At 43.5% G+C, this 23,857-nt stretch overlaps 2 protein-coding genes across 3 annotated transcripts in view; both read right to left on the minus strand.

Moving 5' to 3' along the window:
• tln2a (talin 2a) overlaps window positions 1-20,682 on the minus strand; it is a 99,975-nt gene extending 79,293 nt beyond the window's left edge. For both annotated transcript variants that reach the window (XM_030376926.1, XM_030376925.1), the window contains exon 1: window positions 20,529-20,682. The gene's annotated coding sequence lies outside the window, so the exon portion shown is untranslated. The remainder of the gene's footprint in view (window positions 1-20,528) is intronic.
• Window positions 20,683-21,604: 922 nt separating this feature from the next.
• Window positions 21,605-23,857, minus strand: part of ddx28 (DEAD (Asp-Glu-Ala-Asp) box polypeptide 28) — a 2,355-nt gene continuing 102 nt past the window's right edge. The window contains exon 1 of the mRNA XM_030377730.1: window positions 21,605-23,857. This exon is cut by the window's right edge and continues 102 nt beyond it. Coding sequence (XP_030233590.1) covers window positions 22,065-23,777 — 1,713 coding nt within the window. The 5' untranslated portion in view covers window positions 23,778-23,857 and the 3' untranslated portion in view covers window positions 21,605-22,064.

Raw genomic sequence — 23,857 nt, forward strand, 5'->3', positions numbered from 1 at the left:
ATGGCCTCCTGGAGTCACACTCTGTTACGAAGGCTTACACACTCGGTCGCATGTCAAGCGACAGTTGATGTAGAATAATTAAGGTAGTCTTCTTTAAATGAAGTCCTAATTGAGAATGAAAACTGTTCACCAGAGGAGAAGAAAAAAACTCCTGATCACACACACACACACACACACACACACACACACACACACACACACACACACACACACACACACACACACACACACACACACACACACACACACACACACACACACACACACACACACACACACACACACACACAGTCTGATGTTACGAGGTGTATCCCCTGTCTTTCTACCTGTATTGACAATGCAATATTTGGAAACATAAGGTATGGCTCAAACAAAAGGGGCTGAGCGGTATTCTTGGGGTATAATGGAGGTGTTCAGAGGGTACTCTACTCTAAAAGTAATGTATTCTAAAGTAGGGCTGCGCACTATAATGATTTACATATTTTCTATTGTCATGGTGCAAGTATGCATCAGAAGTCCTTTACGACATCTCATTACATCATTTTGAAGATGCACTGCATTACATTCTGCATGTGGGACTGATTAGAAGAAGGAAGAGTACTAGGGACTATCAGCAAACATGGACGACAGCAACAAAGAACCCATGGATACCAACGCAAACCAATCCTGACCGAAACAAGAGGCGCACCTACCCAAAAGCGCTAAAACGTATGTTGTAATTTGACATGGTTCGGATTTAAAAAGGACCGACACCGAACAATAATCTGTTCTTTGCAAAGTTTGCAACAGACCAGTCTCCACATCAGATTCAGAACACAACAAACCTCCTCTAGCACCTGGAGAAGAACCATGAAAGGCAAGACAGATAGAGACAGAAATCACGAGGTACTCCATTTTTGCCACATCCCACCAGTCCTTTCCTGGTGGTACCGGCAGAAGATTACCGGAGGTATTCAGCGGGAGGTATTTCGGGGTATTCAGGCTGTAGATGATGGCTCTGACATGGTGTGCCGAAGTGCACAGCTGACAAGCTGCTGAAGGATCTGGCACAGCCGGGAAGGCGAAGGATGGGCTGCTCAGCAGGAAGATGGGCTTAAGCAGTGGCTGGGTCACGCACACATGCACGCGTACTTGCACAGAAATACACGTGATTAACAAGCATCCATCAACAGCAAAATCTGGCTGGCGGGCAATGACAAATGTTTCCTTTTCGCACATCTAAGGATGGTTGTGTGCACAGAAGGAAGCTAAATCAAAAGAATTTACAATATTTCATTAAGCTGAAATTAAAGTTTGCACAGACGCTGAGCGACTAACCCAGCACTGAAACAAAGAGTTTTGGGTTCGCAAGATTAGCATGTTTTCAACTCCAAACCAAAATACCCATTATTTCACATGTTATTCCGGTTTCCGATAAGGCTATTTGAAAATTTGTGTTACGTCATTGTCAAGCTATGAAATGCATTCCTAGTACTGCATCAAACAGAATACAGCGGTCCAATTACTAGGTCTCTTACAACGGGGACAAACCCTCAACTAGCCACAAGCCTCCAAATAGAGGGCCACTTCACAACACACAGCCATACTAATGATGAAGTTGGGTAATAACAAGCTTGTATCAGGTAACAGCATATGAGCATGTTGCGATGGGCTAAACACGACATCAGGACCAACTGCTACCTTCAATCTCTAAATAAGCATTTCAATACTAACTATTTATACAGTGATGTAAATACGAGGAGGACAGAGCCTGACTCAAAGACTGCCGGTAAGGTTACTAGCTCATTGGAAAGGACCTGAAAACATCACGATGAAGCAAAAGTTTGGCTTTTGCCTCCAGGAATAGAATGGGGCTGAATGAGAAGACAAAGGCTGCTGGGCCTGGGATACATTATCTGTAGGAGAAGAAAATAGGTGTCTGTATTGTTGTAATTTTTGATTCTCTGCCTCAGGGGAGTCTGCTGGCGCAGCCACCGCTAGTACCCAGGGATCAGAAATGTCTGAACATGCAGATGTTATGCATTGGTACATCGGTAGCGGTATTGTTTAAGAAATCTCAATGGAAAAAAGGATCTATAGACATAACATATGAATACAAAACATACCCACTGAAGTCAAAATATGCAGCACAAATAGTGCATTTGAGTAGTCTGTTTTGAAAATGTCTACTTTTTTTAGGGTAGCTGACTGTAGAATGGCACTCTGACACAAAACTATCTGTTGAAAGGCAATTAATCATTTATGATGAATTTCATATATGGAAAATAAGCAATCAATTGTAAAATTGTCCAGTATTTTCAGTGTTGTAACACAGATCAAATCTTAAAATTCAGTATAAATGAACTTTATGAGTTGTTTTCTACAATGATACTTGTAGTTGGGGTTATCTCGGCCAAGGTTTAGAAGGAATTTGGGGAAAGGAACTTTGGCTTTGACTCCCTGAAGTCCAGATTTAAGCGCGACATGGAGGAGAAAGGGATTGGTGCCCGGGACTGTCTCCAGCCTGAGCCCCGCTGCGGGGCGGCGGCGGTGGATTCCCGTGGCGGCGGTGCTCCGGTGCTGGTGCCCCGGCTCCTCCATGTCGCGGTTCAATCTTGATTTTCAGGGAGTCAAAGCCAAAGTTCCTTTGCCCCAATTCCTTCTTCTCAACCATGGCCGAGATAACCCCCACAACGAGTCTCGTTGTGGAAGTACCGGGAGTCTGCAAACGGCAATGCAGCAAAGTGCTCTACAATTGGCAAACAAATAGTTACAAATATGTACATGTCTGCCCCTGCTCTTCTGCCTTTAACAACAGTTTTTCATCTCAAAATGTCTTCATCTGTTTCAGTTTTTTTTAAAAGTCACAACTCTGAACTTCGAATATCACATATCACTGCTATAACCAAGGTGCTAGTCATTGTTTTATACACTTAATTATGTGAAGTTAAAACCCTATCGGTTGAATGTGCGGGGTTTTTGCAGAATAGCACTACTGCACAACTATAGCTTTAGGTTTACTTGTGTGTACTTGTGTGCCATTATTGTCTGTAGTGCGTCATATTTAGCCAGAAGCCGGTTGAAGAGAGAATGTAGCTCAGCAGTTTGGGTACTTTCTGCCCGAAACCTGTAACCAGTACCACTCCCTCGAAAATGTTAGACCAAGGCCTTAAGAATCAAAACCAAAATCAGGCTAACCTTTCATTATTTCAAAGACATAAAAACGGAATGGATTAACACTAAAACTGGATAAACACAGCATGCTAGACTGAATCTCTCGATAGATACATATCCATATATTCAGGGTATATCGTAGCAGGCAAGGGTTGCCAGCCATTCTAATCACCCAACTGAAACGTCATTGGTTCTGCAGAAAGAATAGTGAGCAGGAATATTTTATACTGCGCTGCAGGCCCATGCAGTTTTTAAAAGGTGTTGAATCTGAGCCCCCTGACACCTTCTATAGTCAAATTTTCAACCAATATCCAACAGAGAAGGTCTTCAACCTCCGGCTTCAAGGCAGCTGTATTAACCAGATCTGAAAACCAACATGAGAAGACCCTCCAATCTGGCCCTTTGCATGGGGTTATTAAGGGCTCTGAATCCTGGCAAACATCCCCACAGACTTAGCGAAGCCCACTGATTACCTAGTGGTTTCCCCTGTGTTTCTTATGAATATATAATATACCGTATATGCTTCTATCTGTAATATAAGTAATCCTATCCAAGGGGTATCAATGTGTTTATGTGGTTCTATTGGTTCGTTGGCACGTTCAGAGGAGGAGACCAATCCTTTATAAAGTCAAAGGCTGTTGAGATCAGTTACAGATGGAGCAATATCAATGTATATTACAATAATTACAAATTGACTAAACGTTATATATTTATGTAACTGCTTCCTGGCAAAAAACAACGACAACAACAACCACACAAGAACCTTCCATCTATTTTTCTCCCCCTTTCTCACTATATTATTTATTTTAGGGGAAATCAATGAGCGCCCAGCCTGGCAGATATTTAATATCCTGAACTGAGAGCAAGCAGTTTAATCTCAGCAGGAACCGAAAACTGTAGCTCATTAGCATACCGCTGTAAACAAAGTTACTAAAGTCATGAAGATAAAGTACAAATTGAGAAGTTAGCTCCATATCCGGAGCCGTGGTGTTGGTTACTGAACAGGAAAAAGAGCAGTGCTCTGCATGTTAAAATGAGGAAAGTAATAAACCTCTAGGCGTCTTTGAAATGAGTGAATAGAAGGTGTTTCGTTTTTTTTGCCACAATAAGATGATAAGATGTGATTATGCTGACAAAAATATCATCCGTCTTAAATGTCACCCGTATCATCAAATCAGTTTGAATAAACACAATTCCCAACTCAAATCAGCCACAGAAGAGCAGGGATCCACATGAGCACGAGGATGTATAATTTTATGGTGTCTTTTTAGAATCAATAATTGAACTATCAATACAAATGTATAAACAAACGACCATTCAAATATCTCACAATTTTTTTTTTTTAAACATAAAAATAACAGCTAGCACTAGTTCTTGACCTGAATCATTATACAGCATACAGTAACAGGACAACTCGACTTGATTAACTAGAGTTAACTAGAGTGATCATTTAACAGAGCTGTATCTTATTTAACTCCCACCCACTAACACCTAATAACTTATAAAACAAAATTATTGCATACTTTGTGTTAAAACCCAACAAGTTCAAATCTTCCTCATCAACATACAGCTAGCAGACCACAAATAGTACAAAATAAATTAACTAGAAATGTATCATTATTAAAATGTACAGGACAATTAGATAAAGGCTTAATATTTATTTAACAGAGCTCAGATAACTAGTTAAATAAGTAGTCAATATTAGTAGTATTTAAAGTACAGTTAACAGCACAACCTTAAAGATTTGAGTAACTACACGAGACGATTATCCAACACAGCACGAGTAACTACACAATGAGCAGAGACTAACTGATTTTCGAAGACACAGCTAGTTATTACTAACTACACAACTAGCAGAGACTAAACGATTATCCAACACACTGCTAGTGACTACACAACTAGCAGGAGAGCAAGAGATATTCCAACACACAGCAACTAACTACAAAACTAGCAGAGACTAAACGATTATCCAACACACAGCTAGCAACAGCCCGGCTACTAGCTGTGTGTTTGAGTGTGCCTCTGTCTATGATGATGGGAGACTAAATCTATTAAGAGTTGCGTCCCCCAGCTCTGTCTCGATACCCCCGGGGCCCGGGGTATCGAGTGTCGCCCAGTGTCTACACGGTGGGCTCCTCTTTCAGTACCCACTGGCTGCTCCAGCCCTCCCTCTATGCAAGAGGGTTCAGGACATCTGCACTGCAGCTGTCGCCTGCCCTCACATACGTGCACTCTATGTGTGCACGTATGTGACGCGCACACACACACACACACACACACACACACACACACACACACACACACACACACACACACACACACACACACACACACACACACACACACACACACACACACACACACACACACACACACACACACGGGTCAGAAGCCCCCTGTCAGGAGCCAAGACTGTTTAATCTGGTGAGGTACAGTCAGTGTGTGCGTGTTGAAACCAAACACCGGCAGGCAGGGACGCATGGAGAACACACACACAAAAGTAGACAATAAATAAAACACAGAAACAAACACACATGCACAGTCGCAAACACAACCAACAAATCCCACACATGTTGGCACTCACACACATTGACACGTATATAAAACATAGGGACATACACACTGAAACAAATATCACACCGAGATGTGTGCATGCAAGAATAGTCCGCCCCCTTCCCACACACACACACACACACACACACACACACACACACACACACACACACACACACACACACACACACACACACACACACACACACACACACACACACACCTCCCTGTCTGGTCTATACAAGGCAGCCATCTGACCCTCTCCTGGGAGGGCAGCGGTTCTCAGAGATAAGCCCCTCCCTCCCTAGAGGAGAGAAGCCTCTAATTCAATTACAATACTCCCATGCCTCTCCCACTGTTCCTTCTCTCCTCACCCCCCTCCTCCTCCCGTTTTCACCAGCCGCACATCAGCACGAGAGGCTGCAAGACCAAAGGCAACTGGTGTGTTTACATTGTGGTTTTACAGTTATCGAGGGAGTGAGTGAGTGTGGGAGCGAGGGAACAAGAGAGCGAGAGAAAGAGAGAGGGGAACTGAGAGAGGACAAGAGTGGGGACAGAAAATGAGTAGAGGGAGAGCTGTGCGTGTGTACGTCTCCCTCCCCGATCGTGTCCTTTCAGGGGGGTAGATGTAGAAGGCTGTTCTTCTGGAGCCTTCTGTGTTGCGGTGGCTGGGGTATACTTTGGTATGTGTGTGTGAAGAAATTGCATGATAAATACCACCATGGCAGTCTGTGTGTGCTTTACAGTGTGTGTGGGTGTGTGTTGATGCTTCTGCTCTTTGACTGATTACAACTGGGGAGGAATAGACGGACATTCATGCGCTTCTCCACCAGCAGGTACGCTTCGGAGTTCGGACCCAGCACGCCTCAGCCCCGCAGTGAGGGTGGGGTATAGCCCAGCTCAGTTACGGCTGCCGTTTCCGACGCCGACAGCACCCTGATGCCTTGTTCACACTACATGCGTCCGTCGGCGGATGGCCGAGGGCGTGTCTGACGTATACTTTTATAGGGGACTAGTCTCTGTAGACGCATCCAATCAAACGCCTCCAGCTACAAAGCCGGTGTGTGGATATCAATATAAAAGATGACACAAACAACAGGTGACTAAAAACTAGGGGTGTGCCAAAAAATCGATTCATATAAGAATCGCGATTCTCATTTACTACGATTCAGAATCGATATAAAATGGCCCAAAATCGATTTTTATTTTTTTATTTTTTTCAGAAATTTATTTTTTTAAAGCTACTGAGACGTATTCATGTTTTGTGCAACAGTTGTGTTCCACATGATATTTTTGGTACTGCAACATTCCTGTGAAATGAAAATGCATCTTGTTCAACTGTACCATTTTTATTATACAGAAGCACTCTATTTTTGTTCCAACTTATTTTATAGCTAGCTTAGAGCAGCAGTTGTGGTCCACACAGTGGAAAAGGCACTTTCCTTAGAATTTAAAAGGCAGCATGTTTAACTTTTATGCAACAGTTGCAACCATTCCATCTAAGCATGGATTAATGTTTAAAACTTAATAAATGTGAAAAAAACACATATACGTCTCCATTTTTCATTCTGTCTTGCAAAGCAGACTGGAGCAGATCATGAGGATCCTTTGCACACCTATAGATTGAAGCAGAAATCATTATGAATCAAATCGTTTTGAATCAAAAATCGATTTTGAATTGAATCGTAGCCCCAAAAATCGGAAACGAATCATATCGTGAGATAGTAAAAGTTTCCCTGCCCTACTGAAAACAATCCTGTCATTCCATATTTCTTTAAAAAAAATATATAACGCCCGGATTTTCTTGCTTCTTCCCGCTTGTTATTGCAAAATTGACCAAGGAAACACGTGGAGTGTATTTGCATAACCGCGATCTGATTGGCCGGGATCAGGCACTGCCTGAAAAGTTTAACATCTCTCAACTTTTTGACGCAGGCCACAGAGCCAAATGGACGGACGGACCCACAATGCATTTCGCGAGCGCCCCATGCAAAGTCAATGAGATCCGTCGACGGACAGAGGTAGTGTGAACAAGGCCCAAGGCTACGGCTCAGTCCGGATCACGGCCACTTTTGACGATGGAAATGCGACCCGTGCCACTGCCGCACCTTTGCAGACTGAGCCGACCTTCACCCTCCGGTGGAAATGCGCCACTTCAGCAACATGGTACAGCTATTTTGACATACATGGACCAAGAAATACACGATCTATTCACTTTTTACATACTTTCTTTTAAAATGGACACATACCGTTTATTATTACTACTATTTCGTTATTCAGCGGACACTTTTACGACGAGTATTAGGGCCACACATATTTTTGCCTTGACGAGATTAAAGTCGACATGTCGACTTTAAAGTCAACATGTCGACATTAAACTGGAAATGTCGAGAATAAAGTTGAAATGTCATGTAGACTCTAATCTCACCATGTTGAGATTAAACTCGAAATGTCGAGAATAAAGTGGAAATATGTTGACTTTAATCTCGATTTGTCGACTTTAAAGTCGACATTAAACTCGAAATGTAGAGGATACAGAGTTGAAATTAGTTCGGAGAGATAGCAACCGCTCCACAGGGCCTACACTGAATCCAATGGCTTGTGTGGATAATTTGGTAAAATGTATTTCAGAATCGGGTTTAACAATAAAGAGATCCTTGCTGTTTTAGCGCAGAGCCACAGACTTTAATCTCGTCACGGCAAAAAAAAAAAATTCTTCATGTGTGGCCCTAATACTCCGTCGTAGCATTTATATAAAGTGATGCAAGCTGAATTTTGTTTTGAAACGTCATTAAGCTAGGCAGCTAAAGGATGCAACTACAGATAGCCTGTGAACATTAGGGATCCAACACAGTGCCTTTCAGTCAAAGACTATTCAGCTCCCACACTTGCCTGGGTATGGTGAGAATGTACCTGAAATCAACATTGTCAGTGACAGCTGAGCAAAATAAAATAACTTTCTCTTTCCACAACCATCATCCTTGCATAGATAAGATACCACCTTATCAATCCATCAGAATAAATATCCGGTAGCATATTTGTCAACTTCTATAGGCTGTACTTTCTGCATATATTAGGCAACAAGTAGTGACTCATTGCCTCTTTTAAAGTACAGCCTGGATGCGGCTTTTCTGTCACATGTCAGAGCGACATGCTGCCAATCTGCCACTCCTTCCTTGTGTGATCATGAATCTGATCTCATCTAATCTGGTTTCTATCGCGGCTGTAGATATTGGAGCACGACTGCCTATAATCCGCTAGTCTCTGGGTGGAAATCTGCCGCAGGCGTTTAACCGTCTGCGAGCTTTATCTGCTCCAAAACCTATTTCAGTCAACAGCTATATGGATTGACATACATTTTAATTAGGCCAGGTGCAGTGCGGCTGTTGCCAATCGCCATTAGTACTGCAGGCTGTGTCTCGCTAAAGAGCATTTGTTGAAAGACACCAAGAGCAGCATTAAGACGAATCTGCACTGTCAATTTCGGTGAGATGAGCGACAGGCGGAGGAACACATGGCTGAAGGTATCATAATGTGTTCTTAAGGAAATACTAGAACACAAGTTCCCAAACAACCTTATGTCAAGCGGTCCCCTGTAATGTGTGAGGTACTAGCAAGGGCTGCCCACTTCAAAACAGCATTGCAACAACGCCTAAATCAAGGAACCAAATTAACCTTGATGTAATTGTTTGCAATAAAAGTTGGCAGTAACAATTATGTAGCCTCGTTTACAAATTTACCAAATCTTTGGAATTTGATTATTTGAAATGTTTCATATTTTATACAATTATGTGGCACCCAATATTGAGGCAGTGGGGCCATAAGGCCTCATGTGGCCCCAGCCTCTCTTTTGTCATGGTCCAAGATATCTAATGCACTTAAAATATAACATAACTGGGATAACAGCATGTAATGTCAGTTTTCCTGCAGCTTGGCTGTGCTCTGCCGAATGCAGATGGTTTCAGAGGACGTTATGAAGACAGAGAGTTAGGTTTTCATCTGACATTTAACAGTAGGGGAAAGCGGGCTGTGGATATTGTTAAGCAAATGTGTCTTTTAAATCAAAGAAACACAAATACTGACAGCATGGTGCTACTCGGCCCTGCCCGCCTTCCGTGATTGTAATTTTCTTTCAAGGCAAAAGTTGGTTCTGTACTGACCCACTTGAAATTCAGCTCACTCCTCGTCTAGGACTTACGTTTTCTTACTGTGATCCTGGTTTTGACAGCAAACCATACCTGGTAAACATATTCCCAATAAAAATGCCATGCCATAGTCGCGCTCCTATATTTTATAAACACCTATTCAACATCAAGCCCCGTTTAAAACAATAAAAATACAACAATTGAATGTCCTCATATGCGTCTTCTAACACAGTTTCTATTTAGGGTAAATCTGCCGGGACTCTTTCAAGAAGGCATTTAATAGCTCCAACTGTTTTATAGACCAGGGGGGATGCAGTGTTTAGAATGCTTTACGAGCTCAGCATGGACCTAAATCTTAGGACGATGGGGAAGACAGCATAGTCATGATCAGATTCACTGAAGCAGTTTTATTTCCATGTTTATTCATTGCCAATAGTTAACATAACTGTAGTTGTTATACTTCATGAAATTCTCCATATCTTAAAATATATATATATATTTAAATCCAAAATTAAAATCAAAGTAAGAAGGATAATTTCTGTTAGAAGTCCATGATCAGTTCTCCTAAATTGGTAGTCTGAGCTACGAGCGAGACCTCGGTTGGGGAGAATAAAGGATACAGAGCACAGAGGCATTGGTTTGGTTTTTGCCCAGACTTGAGACAGACTTCAGAAGGGATTATCTTTCAACAAACAACCCATAACACAGGGGCAGGGAAGACAGACGGGGGACGTCGCTGTGAATTAACCGTGTGCAGTGTAAAGGCCTCATTAGACTGGAGGGAGGCCTTCAGAGCATTTGCTCACTGTAATGCCATGCAAGCCTTCCAGGAAGCCCTTTTAGTTTCAAGTCATCCAAAATTTTGCACATTTTTCATTAAAATATAGCAAATAATAAAACGAACAATAAATCGACATGGTGGACTCGAATTGTTTGGATCATTTATATTTTCAGCACTAAAATTGTCAAAATCGTTCACCACGATGCGACACATCCTCCTCCCCCAAACTACTGGCAGGACTAGTTAGAGACAGAGAGAGGTCCTGTTTGAGGTAAACACAGGCCTGCTGCGCACAGCCGTGTAGGGTCTTTCCAAGCTGTGGAATGCAAGTCATCCCCAAACACAAGCCTCCTCTGCAGCATCCACCCTGTTCACTTATTTGCCCTTCCCTAAAGCAGTCAACACTGAGAAGTGAGCGGTTGTGGCCAGCCTTTTTCTACCTTAGGTATAGTTCTGTTCCAGAGCTCCAGAGACCGGGGTTTGAGCCCCTGTCATTGTCCCGCCTGCCCGGCTCAGTTAGTATGTTCTTCGAATGTTCACATGGGCTTCCTCCTTATCCTGATACTAATCATCCTCCTTACTCTGTCTGTAGAAATGCTTTTTAGGCTCCCTAGGGCCTAGAGTAACTCACTCACACTCTCTCTCTCTCTCTCTCTCTCTCTCTCTCTCTCTCTCTCTCTCTCTCTCTCTCTCTCTCTCTCTCTCTCTCTCTCTCTCTCTCTCTCTCTCTCTCTCTCTCTCTCTCTCTCTCTCTCTCTCTCTCTCTCTCTCTCTCTCTCTCTCTCTCTCTCTCTCTCTCTCTCTCTCTCTCTCTCTCTCTCTTCCCCCCCCCCCCCATGGGTCTACGTATGTGTGTCTTCATAACTATGTGTGTGACCTTGCGGTGCACCAGCATTCAATCCACACCATCTCCTTGCCTGTCAACGAGACTTGGCTCCAGCCCCCCGTGACCACCAAGTGAAGAGATGCCCCCCTCCTGCTCCCAGGGAGGTGATGGATGGCTGCATGGCTCCAGAGCAGCATTTTATTTAAATGGCCCTCGACTCCAGCATGTTTGCATGAGAAAGCATTGGAATCCAAGCATAGTAGAGTTGCAACTGTTCTTGACTTCCCAATTCAAGTTCTATGCTTTAGACCCATTTTGGGTACACCGGACAATGGACAAAATGGCACAGAGCACATAGTTGAAAATCCATTCACAACAAGATGAATGTAATAAATATTGAACTGCACATTTGCCACCTGTGGTTCCATCACATCTGACAGTCAGCAAAATACAAAGATTGTTGACATGCATAAACACAGCATGCAACCGATTCCCCGCCTGCTGTGAATCGAGCGGCATCTCATTCAGACCTGATTGCTCTACTGTATCGTCAACATGAGTGAACCACATCCGTTAGGGGTGATGTCAGAGGGGTGTTTGGGAGAGGGGGGGGCGCTTCCACGAGAGCTCCCTAAGGAGGTTCTCAGCTTGGAGATAAGTGACCCGCGTCAAGACAAGGCCACCATTCTTCCTCCTCCACAGCCCAGAAGGCTACATGCACTGAGAACATCTTAAGCAAAGGAGAAGGACAATGCAGAGTTTGTCCCGCTGCCAATCTGGGAACAAGCGCCCTGTGGGCAAAGCACTGCAAATGAGGCTGTGCGCCAAATGTAGCGCTCTGATGACCAGCGGGCCAGTAGCCCTCCAATTAGGAGGAGGAACACGCTCAATACGGGCGTCGGATAATCTCAATTACAAACTGTGGGTCAGGTACTGTTAAACAGACAATTTGAAACGGTGGCTGAGTAAGATAATACCTTTAAAGCTTTGAAGCTTTGAGGCTTAAAGCTTCGGCTATTGGTGAGGTCGAGAGTAAAGCGGAGCCTTTGACAAAGATGCCATTGAGATGAGCGTATGGAAGCCAATGAATACAGTTGTATGCATTTTCGAGATGATAAGCCCTGACAAAGGCAGATGATGTTTTACAAAAACGACAAGTGAAACTAGTACCAAATAATAGCAAAGTTTTCATTTGAACGTTGGGCCTAAAAAACAAGGTATATCGCGAATCAAAACACCATTGCAGATTCCACCTTCCAAATAAAACAAATTCATTAACAAACAATATGCCAGACAATATTGCCATATTGTGTCTGTCAACTAATTTAAATGAAGATATATTTTTAAGATACATTTTTAAGTGAATAAAGAAAAGGTTCAAATGACCAAACTCCCTCACAATTTTTATCCATCAAGTCATCCTGGGTAAAATGGCATCGTTGAAAACAAGGCAAGTAAAGCTTAGCTTAGTGCTAGCAAGTTGCTACATACTGTAGACATTACAAAGCTAGCCCCTGGGCTGCAGCAGGTGGCTCGCATCACTCAAATGCTTAAGGCTTTGGTGGACAGCAACTGCCCAGATCTCTGAATGTCAATGGAGCTGCGCTGTGGACCACTTCTAACCCACTTCGCATTAGCCGGCCCTCAAATAAAAGGCTATTTTAAAATGATTCAATTAAGGCTGGTCTCTTCCGCAAGTTGTACAGCAGCCTCGCTCACATAATGCTTCTGAGAGGACAGGGAAAGAGACGGACAGAGACGGAGAAAGAGAGAGAGACAGAAAGAGTGACATAGACGGATAGTGACAGAGACAGGGTGTTGCAGTAATGTTTATAGCAATAAAGAGCAGAATGCACTGTTTAAGCTGTGCTCAAATCCTATTTGCCAAGCTGAGAGGTCTGGCTGCATTCCCATGCACTCTCCCTTCACTAATAAACAAAGAATGCTTTCCCTTATATAGCTCTAGTCCCGCAGCACAGGCCTGACCCGGTGAGAACACACACGCACCCCATAGATGTTTGAAGACACGTATGCCGAGCCTCAGAAAAAGGATGACACTTAAGACACAAGACTATGCCACCATTATACACTCACACAGAATACGGTTGGGGTTCTATTTACAGAATGCCGTCGGGTCTTTGTTTAAGAAGAAACCAAGGACAAAGTGAGACTGGTATGAAGAATTACACAAGTGCTTTGAAAACAAGATGCATATTAGCTTTGACAGTTAGCATGTGGTGTTGCTGGTGAGATTTCTTCCTGTCCGCCAAACGTACGGTCCTTGTCGGGCCTTTTTACGATGGGACGAAGCGAGAACCCAAACTCCAGGCCATAAAGGGAGGTGCAGGGTGGTAAGGAGGCGCAAGGAGAGGGACTTCTTCAATGAAAGCCAAACAGGACCACACTCCAATTTGCTTTCCCAAGCGTCCATATCTGCTCTCTGAATTACCAAGAGTTTTCCTTACACCAAAGATATCACAGGTGATCTTCAAGAACAGATATATTTCCTCCATGTACAATTGTCCTTATTTTGACGAGCGATACAAATTGTAATGTTGATGAATTGTTGTAATGTCAAATAATTTGTTTCATAAGAAGATCAAGGTAATTCAGAGAGAAGAGATTGTTAGAGGGTCAGGAAAATACTATATGGCTCTTTTCATCCATTTCAAAGCAACAGCACTCTCTCTAAATTTCAGTACCACAGCCGGATACAATATTTAGCAGACACTGAGAAATAAGTAAACAACAGCAACCAAATAACTCAGATTTGTATACTTACAGTTTGTTAAGGACAGCCTAGATTAAACCTAATTATATTCTGGATCTTGTCTTCATCTGGCAACAATAACAAAACAAACAAAAAAACTATTTTAATCATTATAGCCAGTTCACATCCACAATGCCAGACATCGCTGGGGAAATCAATACAATACGTTGGCCAACATAAACAAGGCCCATACAAACTCGAAGCAACCAGTTTGTTATTCTGCCTTGTTAAACTCGACTGAATTGTCCCCTTCGTTGAACCAAGGGGCCGTGGGTGCATGGACTGAGCCCGAGACAGGGGGAAATTGGCAGCCAGAAAGATATCCAGATGACACAAAAAGGTGTCCCAGAATGCCATGACGGGCAGGTGGGTAAAGGTAAACATGACATAATTACACCAAACCAGGCCAATTTGGAGGGCTATACTCAGTAATGACAAACCCTGAGGCAGTAAAATTTATGTCGATATGCCCATGTTCTGTGACCCAAAACAATTCAATATCTCACAGAATGTATTTTTAGCACCACAGCAACAAATCTCCAGTTAAAGTTATTAAGTCGAAGTCACCCAAATCAAACAGGACCACACAGACATTTCTACCACTTCAGCTGGAGTTATGTGCATGAAGAAATCATTCGTAGTGCTAGAGTCAGATATGCCTTCAAACTTTCATGGGAATTGCTGCTTAGCAACAGGAGCTGACAATGGATAATAGTTAAGAATGAAAAGTTTTAAAAGATGCCAAGAGGAGATCAGACAAATTCCACCCTGCAATATACAAATGCTCAAGGAATATGACAAACCAATATTTCAATACAAACACCTTTGCACCAACATTTTGCCTTTCTTTGTCGCATTTTTCGACACATTCTTAGCATCAGCCAAGATAACTGAATCTTTTTTTGGCAATGCGGAGGCAAATAAAAAATCCAAAGAGGAGGAACGCATTACTTTACAAAATCGAACTAGTGGCTATCGGCTACATCACAACAAAAATGAAATCAATGCTCAATAAATATTGCCATTCTAGCATACTAATGCAATAGAAGCTAACAGAGGAGATCATGTAGTGGCACACTGTTATCACACCCTTGACTTTCATCTTCACTAGTAAAAACAACATATCTAATTGTTTCCTTGATAGCCTTGTTGTACCCCGGTGTGTAGTACTTTATCAGTTGGTGTGTCTGTCAAGCTTAGCCGTAGCCTACAATTGTGATAGTTAAAATGCTGCATGCGGCCCATTGCTAATTATAACCCCCTTATGTGAGAAATGTGGGCGGGACAGAGAAGGAGGATTAGGTTCAACACACAGAGACAGACACACACACACACAAACATGTCAAAGTTCAGTGTGACATTCTGTGATATTGACGATAATCACTGGCCTGTTTTCCTCATATTCACTCAAGCTAGTAAATCTGAGGCACATTTGCATTAACTGCAAACAGCAGTGTCCCCCTCCCGTCCCTGTCCCCCTAGGTCCCGGAATATACTACACACTAAAGGCTGCGGTTATTTATTTTTACAATGTTGCTGGAGAATGTAGCCGTTTTGAGTGTTGCAGTATAGCTGGCTGTGTTTTAACGCCTCGCAAACGTATGGGGGATGAACACATCTGCATTGGCTCCGCCTCCTGAGTAGCACCATAAACACCCACAGGGATGTAAAAGTGAACATTAACGCAATGCCTTGAGGAATTGGTCAACTAAATTACATCAAATCAAGACAGTTTTAGGGTGAAGAGGCAATTACTGATTAGAGTAGGAAGTGTATTGAATCTGCCAATGTTCTGTCAAAGTTTGTATTTTCCTGCCCTATTTCTGTACCTCACTCAAACGTCGGTCCAATTAAATGGAAAGAGCAGGAAAATTAATTATAAAAAAGTTCCCATTGGCTATCTAATGTTTTCACGTGGGCAACGCATGGATAGGAATTTTAAACCCTGACTCTGATACTCCCATACACTGTTGTGGTGTGATCGTCATGACTCCTCATGTCTCTGGGGAAGTTTCAACCTTTTTCGTCACAGCAAAGCCAGCCATCCCAGAATGCCACGCTTTGCCCTAGGTCCCGGTTCCCATACTTGACAGTTCCCATAAGGTGTACATTTCAAAAGTATGTATTTAGAGATGGGTTCTGTTATTTAGTTAAGAAGCAGCTTAAATTGGCCAGGAATCAGGAATTGCTTTGGACACAACAGATAATCAACAGTCTACGCCTCCCCAAACGTCCCTGAAGCAGATCAGCTGCCTGAATTCCCACTGATCCTTTCCTCCTACAAGACCACTAACTGCTTCTACTTGCCTCCTCTAAGATATTGTGAATTACCATAAATATGAAGATAATTCAAGATTTAGGAAAAACATTTTGTAACAGATCCTAGGATTCACATTGAATGAAGTCAGATACTGGTTACTTGTCTTGTGTTGACAGCGGTCACCACCATTGTAAACAACAAGCTAGCTAATGACTTAGCAGAGCCAACACAGTAAACTCGCAGTGATTAACTCCAACCCAGCAGGAGGCCATGGACCTTGCAGGGGGCACGGTCACTGAGCGATACATGAGCAAATGCTGTCCCTCTGATGCTCTGAGCAAGCAGGAGGGTTTGGTATTCCAGCAGCCCTGACAATATCAGGGGACACACCAGCCCTGCAAAAGATTGGGGTTCAGCAGGATTCAAATTGACGGTACCAAATAGGGCCCGACCGATATTGATTTTTGAGTGCCGATGCCGATGCCGATTATTTTCAGAGAGAAATTACGATTACATCGGCCGATTATATAAAAAAAAAAACAAAAAAAAAACGTAGTTTTTGATACCTTAAATATACTTTAAACACTTTTGACGAATATGTGAATTGAATGCAGAACCTTTGAGTGCTTTAGAATACATTTACAGTCAAAAATAAGTGTAATGTAAAATAAATAACTAATGGTGCGGCCACACCAACCGCGTTACTCGCGTTGGACAACGCGAGTAACGCGCCTAACCTGACGCTTGACCAGTGTGTGGTGGTTCAACGCTTCCAACGCGTCAACGCGCCAACGCAGCTAGATGAGCCCATGTCCATGCAAGTGAACAGAGTGTTCCCTCTTCGTCATAACTATCAAACCAAACATCCTTCACATTCACTGAGCGAACATTATGAAAGTAAAATGCACATTTCTCGCTAAAAATGTTTCCATAAACGCATTTAATGGCGTAACTATGTAACTATTTCCACCCAGAATAAAGAAAAATGTCGGCAGTGGCTGCGCTGGAGTCCGAGGTAGGAAACCCAAACGCCGCCGTGTTAGGGTGATAGAGTTTAGATCGGGTTAGATTAAATAATCTCGGATATAAATAACAATCGGGTTAAATAACTTCACATGGTGTGTCTGGTGTGTTTCCAGCATTCGCAGTGTTGATCAGCAGAGAAGCAGTCCGCCAAGACGTTGAGGTTGCTTAGCAACCAGAGACTCTGTCCATGCAAGTGAACGGAGCGTTCCCTCTTCGTCATAACTATCAAACCAAACATCCTTCACATTCACCGAGCGAACATTATGAAAGTAAAATGCAAATTTCTCGCTAGAAATGTTTCCATAAACACATTTAATGGCGTAACTATGTTACTATTTCCACCCAGAAAAAAGAAAGATGTCGGCCGTATGCTTCTGTGCAAGCTCACTACTCTCTGCCAGTGACGTCGGGTCAAGCTCCACGCTGATTGGCTACCGCGGCTAAGCGTCACGCGTTGGAGCGTTGAAAGTTCAATTTTCTGAACTCCGGGCGTTGGTGCGTTGGGCGCGTTACTGCGTTTAGGTGCGTAATTACGTGCAACTGCCGCGCCTAACGCCCCCAACGCAACGCTTCAACGCTTCAACGCGTGTACCGCGCCTAAACCAATGGTTCCCTATGCAAAAATGCCGATTTTCAACGCCCCTAACGCGAGCAACGCGGTTGGTGTGGCCGTACCTTAACTCCCAATGTGCTGCGCTCGTGAGCAGTGACTAACACGTGAGTGCTGAGCAGTATGGTCTCACCGTTAGAGTCTACAGTATAACAAATTAACATGGCCTGGGACCTAAAGAAAAACAGGCACAACATCCTCAAACAACGCGTCTTGTGTACATTGGTGAGGTGAGCGCGCAGCTGCCTGAGCGAGCGTGCTTTCATGTTGTACGGTAAAATTCAATCTCCTCTTTTTTACTCCAGCTAAAGTTGTTAGTTAGCAAGGCGAGTAGGAGCGCAATCTGCAGGATACTAAGCGCAATAACATTTGCGCTTATGCCGATTATTTTCAAAAAGGCTATAATCGGCCGATTAAATCGGCAGGCCGATAAATCGGTCGGGCCCTAGTACCAAATTCTGCCTTGGATCCATCGTGACACTATCTGCCTGTGTGAACCGAAACATTATGTATCTTAGATAGACCTTGTTGATTTTATGAAAACAAGATTTATTATTTTAAAATAATGCACATGTAAAGGAACAATTTTGAAAAGGGCTTGAAATAAAACCTAGTTGTTTTTCTTTCAATCATCGGATATCAACTCTGCTAAATCTGGCAACTAAACCACTAAAAAACAAAACACACAACAACTTTATCCTCACACAACAGAATCAATGCCAAGCCACCAGCTGCATATTTTCTCATAGGTCATTATGGATGCTTAACTGTGAAAGCCTTGCGAGATGACAGCCTTCCACAGAAGCAAAAGCCGCAGAATGTGTTTAAGTGTAGTCCAATCACCTTGCAGTTGAGTGGGGGTCCCACATTTCCAGAAAATGTTTGTGCAATACAGGAAATATGCAATGACGTTATACGGACGAGGTGAACAGCATTATGTCACCAGTAAATGAGGGGCGAGTGGGGTTAGCTGGTAAACCTTGCCTTGCCAGATGACCACAGAGTCAGAAATTGTATCCCAGTGGGTCCTGTGACTTCCTCAGAGCCGTCCTATGATAGGAAACCAGGGGCCCCTCCTGCCTGATATATACTTTTACCCATTAAACTGCCAAAGAAAGTCTTCCTGCACAGCAAACACGCCAGGCATCTTCTGCTCCATGGTGAATCTGTCTCAAATAACTTTGAAAGTCTTGTTGACTGTCTCCTAACTGTGACTTTTCCCCTAAAGTCCCAGGCCAAACATGCAAACCATACTGCCAAATATCTGCATTGCATTTTAGTAATTAATATTAATTATGGATCCCCTTATTGTTTAGGAAGCAGTCCCTTTGTCAAAGCATACGATAAATCAACATTTATTAATTTAATAATCCAAAACCTCACCTGGGCAACAACTGATATGGTTAATCATGGCATAGAAAGAAGGAGAGTAACCTGCTATTAGACAGGTATAAAGGGAATATCTACACATCGTTTATATAGAAAGGGGTGTGGCGGCCAGGCGCTGGGCAGCTAACGTTACAATTCATAATGGCAAAGTACAACAGGGTTAGACTTATTATAGCGCAGCGTGTTAGTATGTAGCTTGTGTCCATCATGTTTCGGACAGTGATATGCCTTCATGTGATGTGAGCCAGTAAATGACTAATACGTGCAATCAGCCGTGGAAAACTGCTGCCAAAACAGAGATCCACAGGACGCATTACGACCTCACTCACTGTCCTTTTAACGTTTCAATACCAATTTAACAACCATTAGATTCGATTAAAGTGTTTGTCATTCTTCACGACCATCTGAGTGGGATTTTAATATGGTAGTATGAATAAGATAAATCCAAAGGCATGTTCCATCAGAATGTATTGCAGAAATGTACTGCTACCGTTACATTAATATTAAAAAAATCGGACACGCCAACAATACTAAACGGTGTTTTAAAGCCTGTTCAACATCTCGAATAAACAGCCTTCAGTCTTAAAATAGCGGGTGAAAAGCAGTTTTTTATTCAGATAGAATCAACTGTAAGCAACACCAAAGCCTTGTAGTCCTAGCCAGACAACCCAGCCAAACAGCAATGTGAACATGTACATTCAAAAGTCGTCCAAATTGTTCCAAATTGTTCATTTTCAAGTTCGACTAATTACAACCTCAGAAACTGCCAATGAGTTAGGAACGACCACAAATTCCCAATGGAAGCCCCTGAGCTGCAATGGTGCCCAGTGCCTACTCACTACCACACACTCACTCACTCAGTCACACCAGGTCCATCAAGACGCCTTGGACGCACACTGCGCTCACACAACATGACCGCTTTATCCTCAAGCTTTTCCTTGGACCGTGCATGCCTGCAGCCGGGTTCAATGGGTAAAAGGGGAGAAAGAGCCGGTTTGAAAACATGCGTTCCTACCTTGAGATCCTCTACTGTTTCATCGCAAATGGCAAGCCTTTAGAAGATGGCCAATAGCCAGCAGCCCTGCTTCTCAGGAGTAAAATATCCTCCTCGTTGGGGAGATTTCCAAGCGGCCAAGTAGTGAGTACTAGAGGCGGTGTTGAAGTGTGCTGCGAACGGGGAGGAGGTGTGGTTGTAAAGGAGGAAATGCGTCATAATTATCGGCCCGTTTGTAGTCCTCTTACCTCCCACGGTCAGCACTATACGTATGGTGGTGTACTTTAAGAACTACAAGTGGTGATCATGCAGTGTTTATATAGTGGCCGTTTTTTTATTTGTAGCCTGATAACTATTTTTATAAATAATATTAATAAAAATATAGTCTAATCGAATTTGGTGCCTGGTGTGATCTACGGGTTTGCCCCAGGCTACCTTGTCTTGGAAAAAGGGGAAAAAGGCACACAAATGCCAGCAGCTGTTCAAATATTTGCTCAGAACTTTGCAAATACCCGCTGATAGTCGTGCTGAGGGCGGCCGGCAGGTGAGGAAATCCACATGGCCTCTTTAGGTCTGTGTAGGCTACTGTTAACATGCGTCAAATATATTTTTTTCAAACATGGTTTCTTTGTATTTTGGCACAAAATGTTTGATTAAATATACACGAGCCCATCTATGAAATCATGTCTATTGGCTTTTTCATTTTTTTTCCTCCATGTGCCAAACCAAGGGATCTAAGGAATAATTGCTGTTATATTTTCCTTACTTAATTCCCCCCAGAAATTCTTGCAAATTACCCATTTAAATGCAGGTATAATTCTTTCACATTTCTATTTTTTTTTCAATCTGTATTGTGATCAATTCAGTGCTCATATAAGTCAAGTGCTTACACCTTGTGGTTAAGGCTATGTATTACAGGTTGTTCATCTCATTTAATTCTTAATAAATCTATTTATTTTAGACCGTTTATCGAATTTGACTATTTTGGACTAATATTTTGTGCAACAGAAGGACACAACATGATGACGTCTTACCAAATGAGACATGGGAGTGAATGCCACATTTTGCTAGTTTGATTCAGAAAGTTTTCTGAATAAACATGTTTATTCTCATCTTTATGTATCGAATCTTGTCTTTAAAGTCGCTCCATGAATAGATACAATGCATTGCAAGTTAAGTGAACAGAAACTGAATACCAAAACAACTGATCTTTTCCATTTGCAAATTTTGTTTTTTCTACCTAATCTAAATTATAATTTGCATCAGCAAACACTCATTTAGGCCAATGCGTGAACCAGCCACCCCCCATACCTCATTACCTGCCAGTATATTGCAAAGATAAGACAAGGGTGGCAATTACATGTCGCCGGTCATTTGACAACAGATCACAACCTCTGTAAACAAACACTTTATTTTATATTTATTATATGGTTTGCATTATTAAAATAATCTTTAAGATTAATTAGTATTTAAATCATCTTTATTTCATACTGCACAACCAACATAGTAGGAAACACTCCTTTCCCCCTCATAAGAGGACAGGGAAATCAGTGTCCTCTACTCCTGGGACTCCTCCACTACAGCTTTGGGCTTGGAAATGGCTGACTTCATGCCGGGCAAAGCGCTTCTCCTCCGCGCCGAGGTTTCGATCGCCTGCACCAGCTCCACATCCCACGGATGGGTGACAAAGCTCAGCACTTCCCCTTCCTCCACTCCGCCTGCCCGCCCCACCCTCCCAGCACGGTGGATGTAGTCCGTATGCGACTCCGGGCAGTCGTAGTTGACGACCAGCCGGACCCGGGAGGTGTCCAGGCCTCGTGAGGCGATGTCCGTGCAGATGAGGAGGTCCACGGTCCCCTTCTGGAAAGAACGGAATATCCCGGTCCTGACCGCAGAAGGCATCTCCCCCTGGAGACGCAGGTGCTTGACCCGGAGCTCGTCCAGGGCGTAGCCCAGCCAGTTCACTGTGGACGCCTTGTTGCAGAACACCACGACACCGGCACCCACTTCTTCTCCACGGGTCTCATGCTGCAACTCCTTCAGAACCTGCTGAAGCTCCAACAGCTTGTCACAACCCTTCACCTTCAGGAAGGTCTGCTTGACGTGGGGCATGAGCAGGTGTAAGTTCTTGCTTTTTACCGTCACCATGCTACCGAGGTCTGTCACCTGCGCCAGAACCTCTGCCACCCCCCCTGGAAAGGTTGCCCCGACCACCAGCAGCTGGGCTTTACTCCCGGGGCCCTTGGTCTCCGAAGGGGCCCGGGCGATGTTAGTTTGCAGCAGGATGCTCTCCAGCATGCCGGAGAAACTGGGGTCGAACATGGTGTCTGCCTCGTCCACCACCAGGAAGCTCAAAGTGCTAAGGTCCAGGTACCGTCTCCGCAGGGCTTTGATAAGAGCTCCCGGGGTGGCCACCAAAATATCTGCAGGGCCCTTCCTGAAAACCGTCTTGATGGGGCCGATTCCTCGCCCTCCCCCCACAGTTTTGGTCAACATGTGGAACGGGGCGCACAGGAACCGGGACACCGATGCCACTTGTTCGGCCAACTCTCTGGAAGGCACGACGATCAAACATCCGAGAGTACGGGTATTCTCTATGTAATCCTCAGAGGATTTATCCAATTGCAGTTTGTGTACAATGGGCAGGAGATAACTCAGTGTTTTGCCGCTACCCGTCTCTGCAGCACACAAAATGTTATTACCCTTCAGGACTTTAGGGATAGTCTGTAGTTGAACTGTCGTGGGGTGGGTGATATTGGCCATGTTTAGAGTTTGCACCAGCTCCTTGTTGATGTGGAGTTGACCAAACTCAATGGCTTTTCCCTCTTTGACGCTTTCCTCCTGCTGGCGTTCAGTAATGAACGGAGCGACACTCTTGGTGTTGTTTATGATGAAGTAGTCCCCAAACGATTTGTTGTGTTTCCAGCCTTTAGAGGAAAGGGTGGTCTGTTCAAACTTCCCGAATGCATACCCCGCAGACTGATTGTGTTCGGTGTTCTTGCTCTGGATGAGCAGCTTGCCAGCTCTGATAGTGGGGATTTTTTTTTTACCCCGAAGCTCTTTCGCGTTTTCAATGCGCCTCTGCATATGTTGAGGTATGCGGATGACAACAGTCTCGTTTGTGGGGGCCGAAGAGTGACCAAAGCGGGTTGGACCGTTACCACCATAATCCCGAAACCGATGCAAAGCGTTGACAAATGGAGAAACATTTCTCAGTAGTAAAGCGTTGTGCGCGACCAAAGCCACATGAATGACCTTCGTGGAGCGCATCTTTTTTTTTTTGTTTGACAGAAACAAACACAGCACTGAAAGGGAAATAGCAACCTACTTCAAAATGACATGTCTTTTTG

Source organism: Gadus morhua, chromosome 14, assembly GCF_902167405.1.
Source record: "Gadus morhua chromosome 14, gadMor3.0, whole genome shotgun sequence".
In the NCBI taxonomy this organism is placed as follows: Eukaryota; Metazoa; Chordata; class Actinopteri; order Gadiformes; family Gadidae; genus Gadus; species Gadus morhua.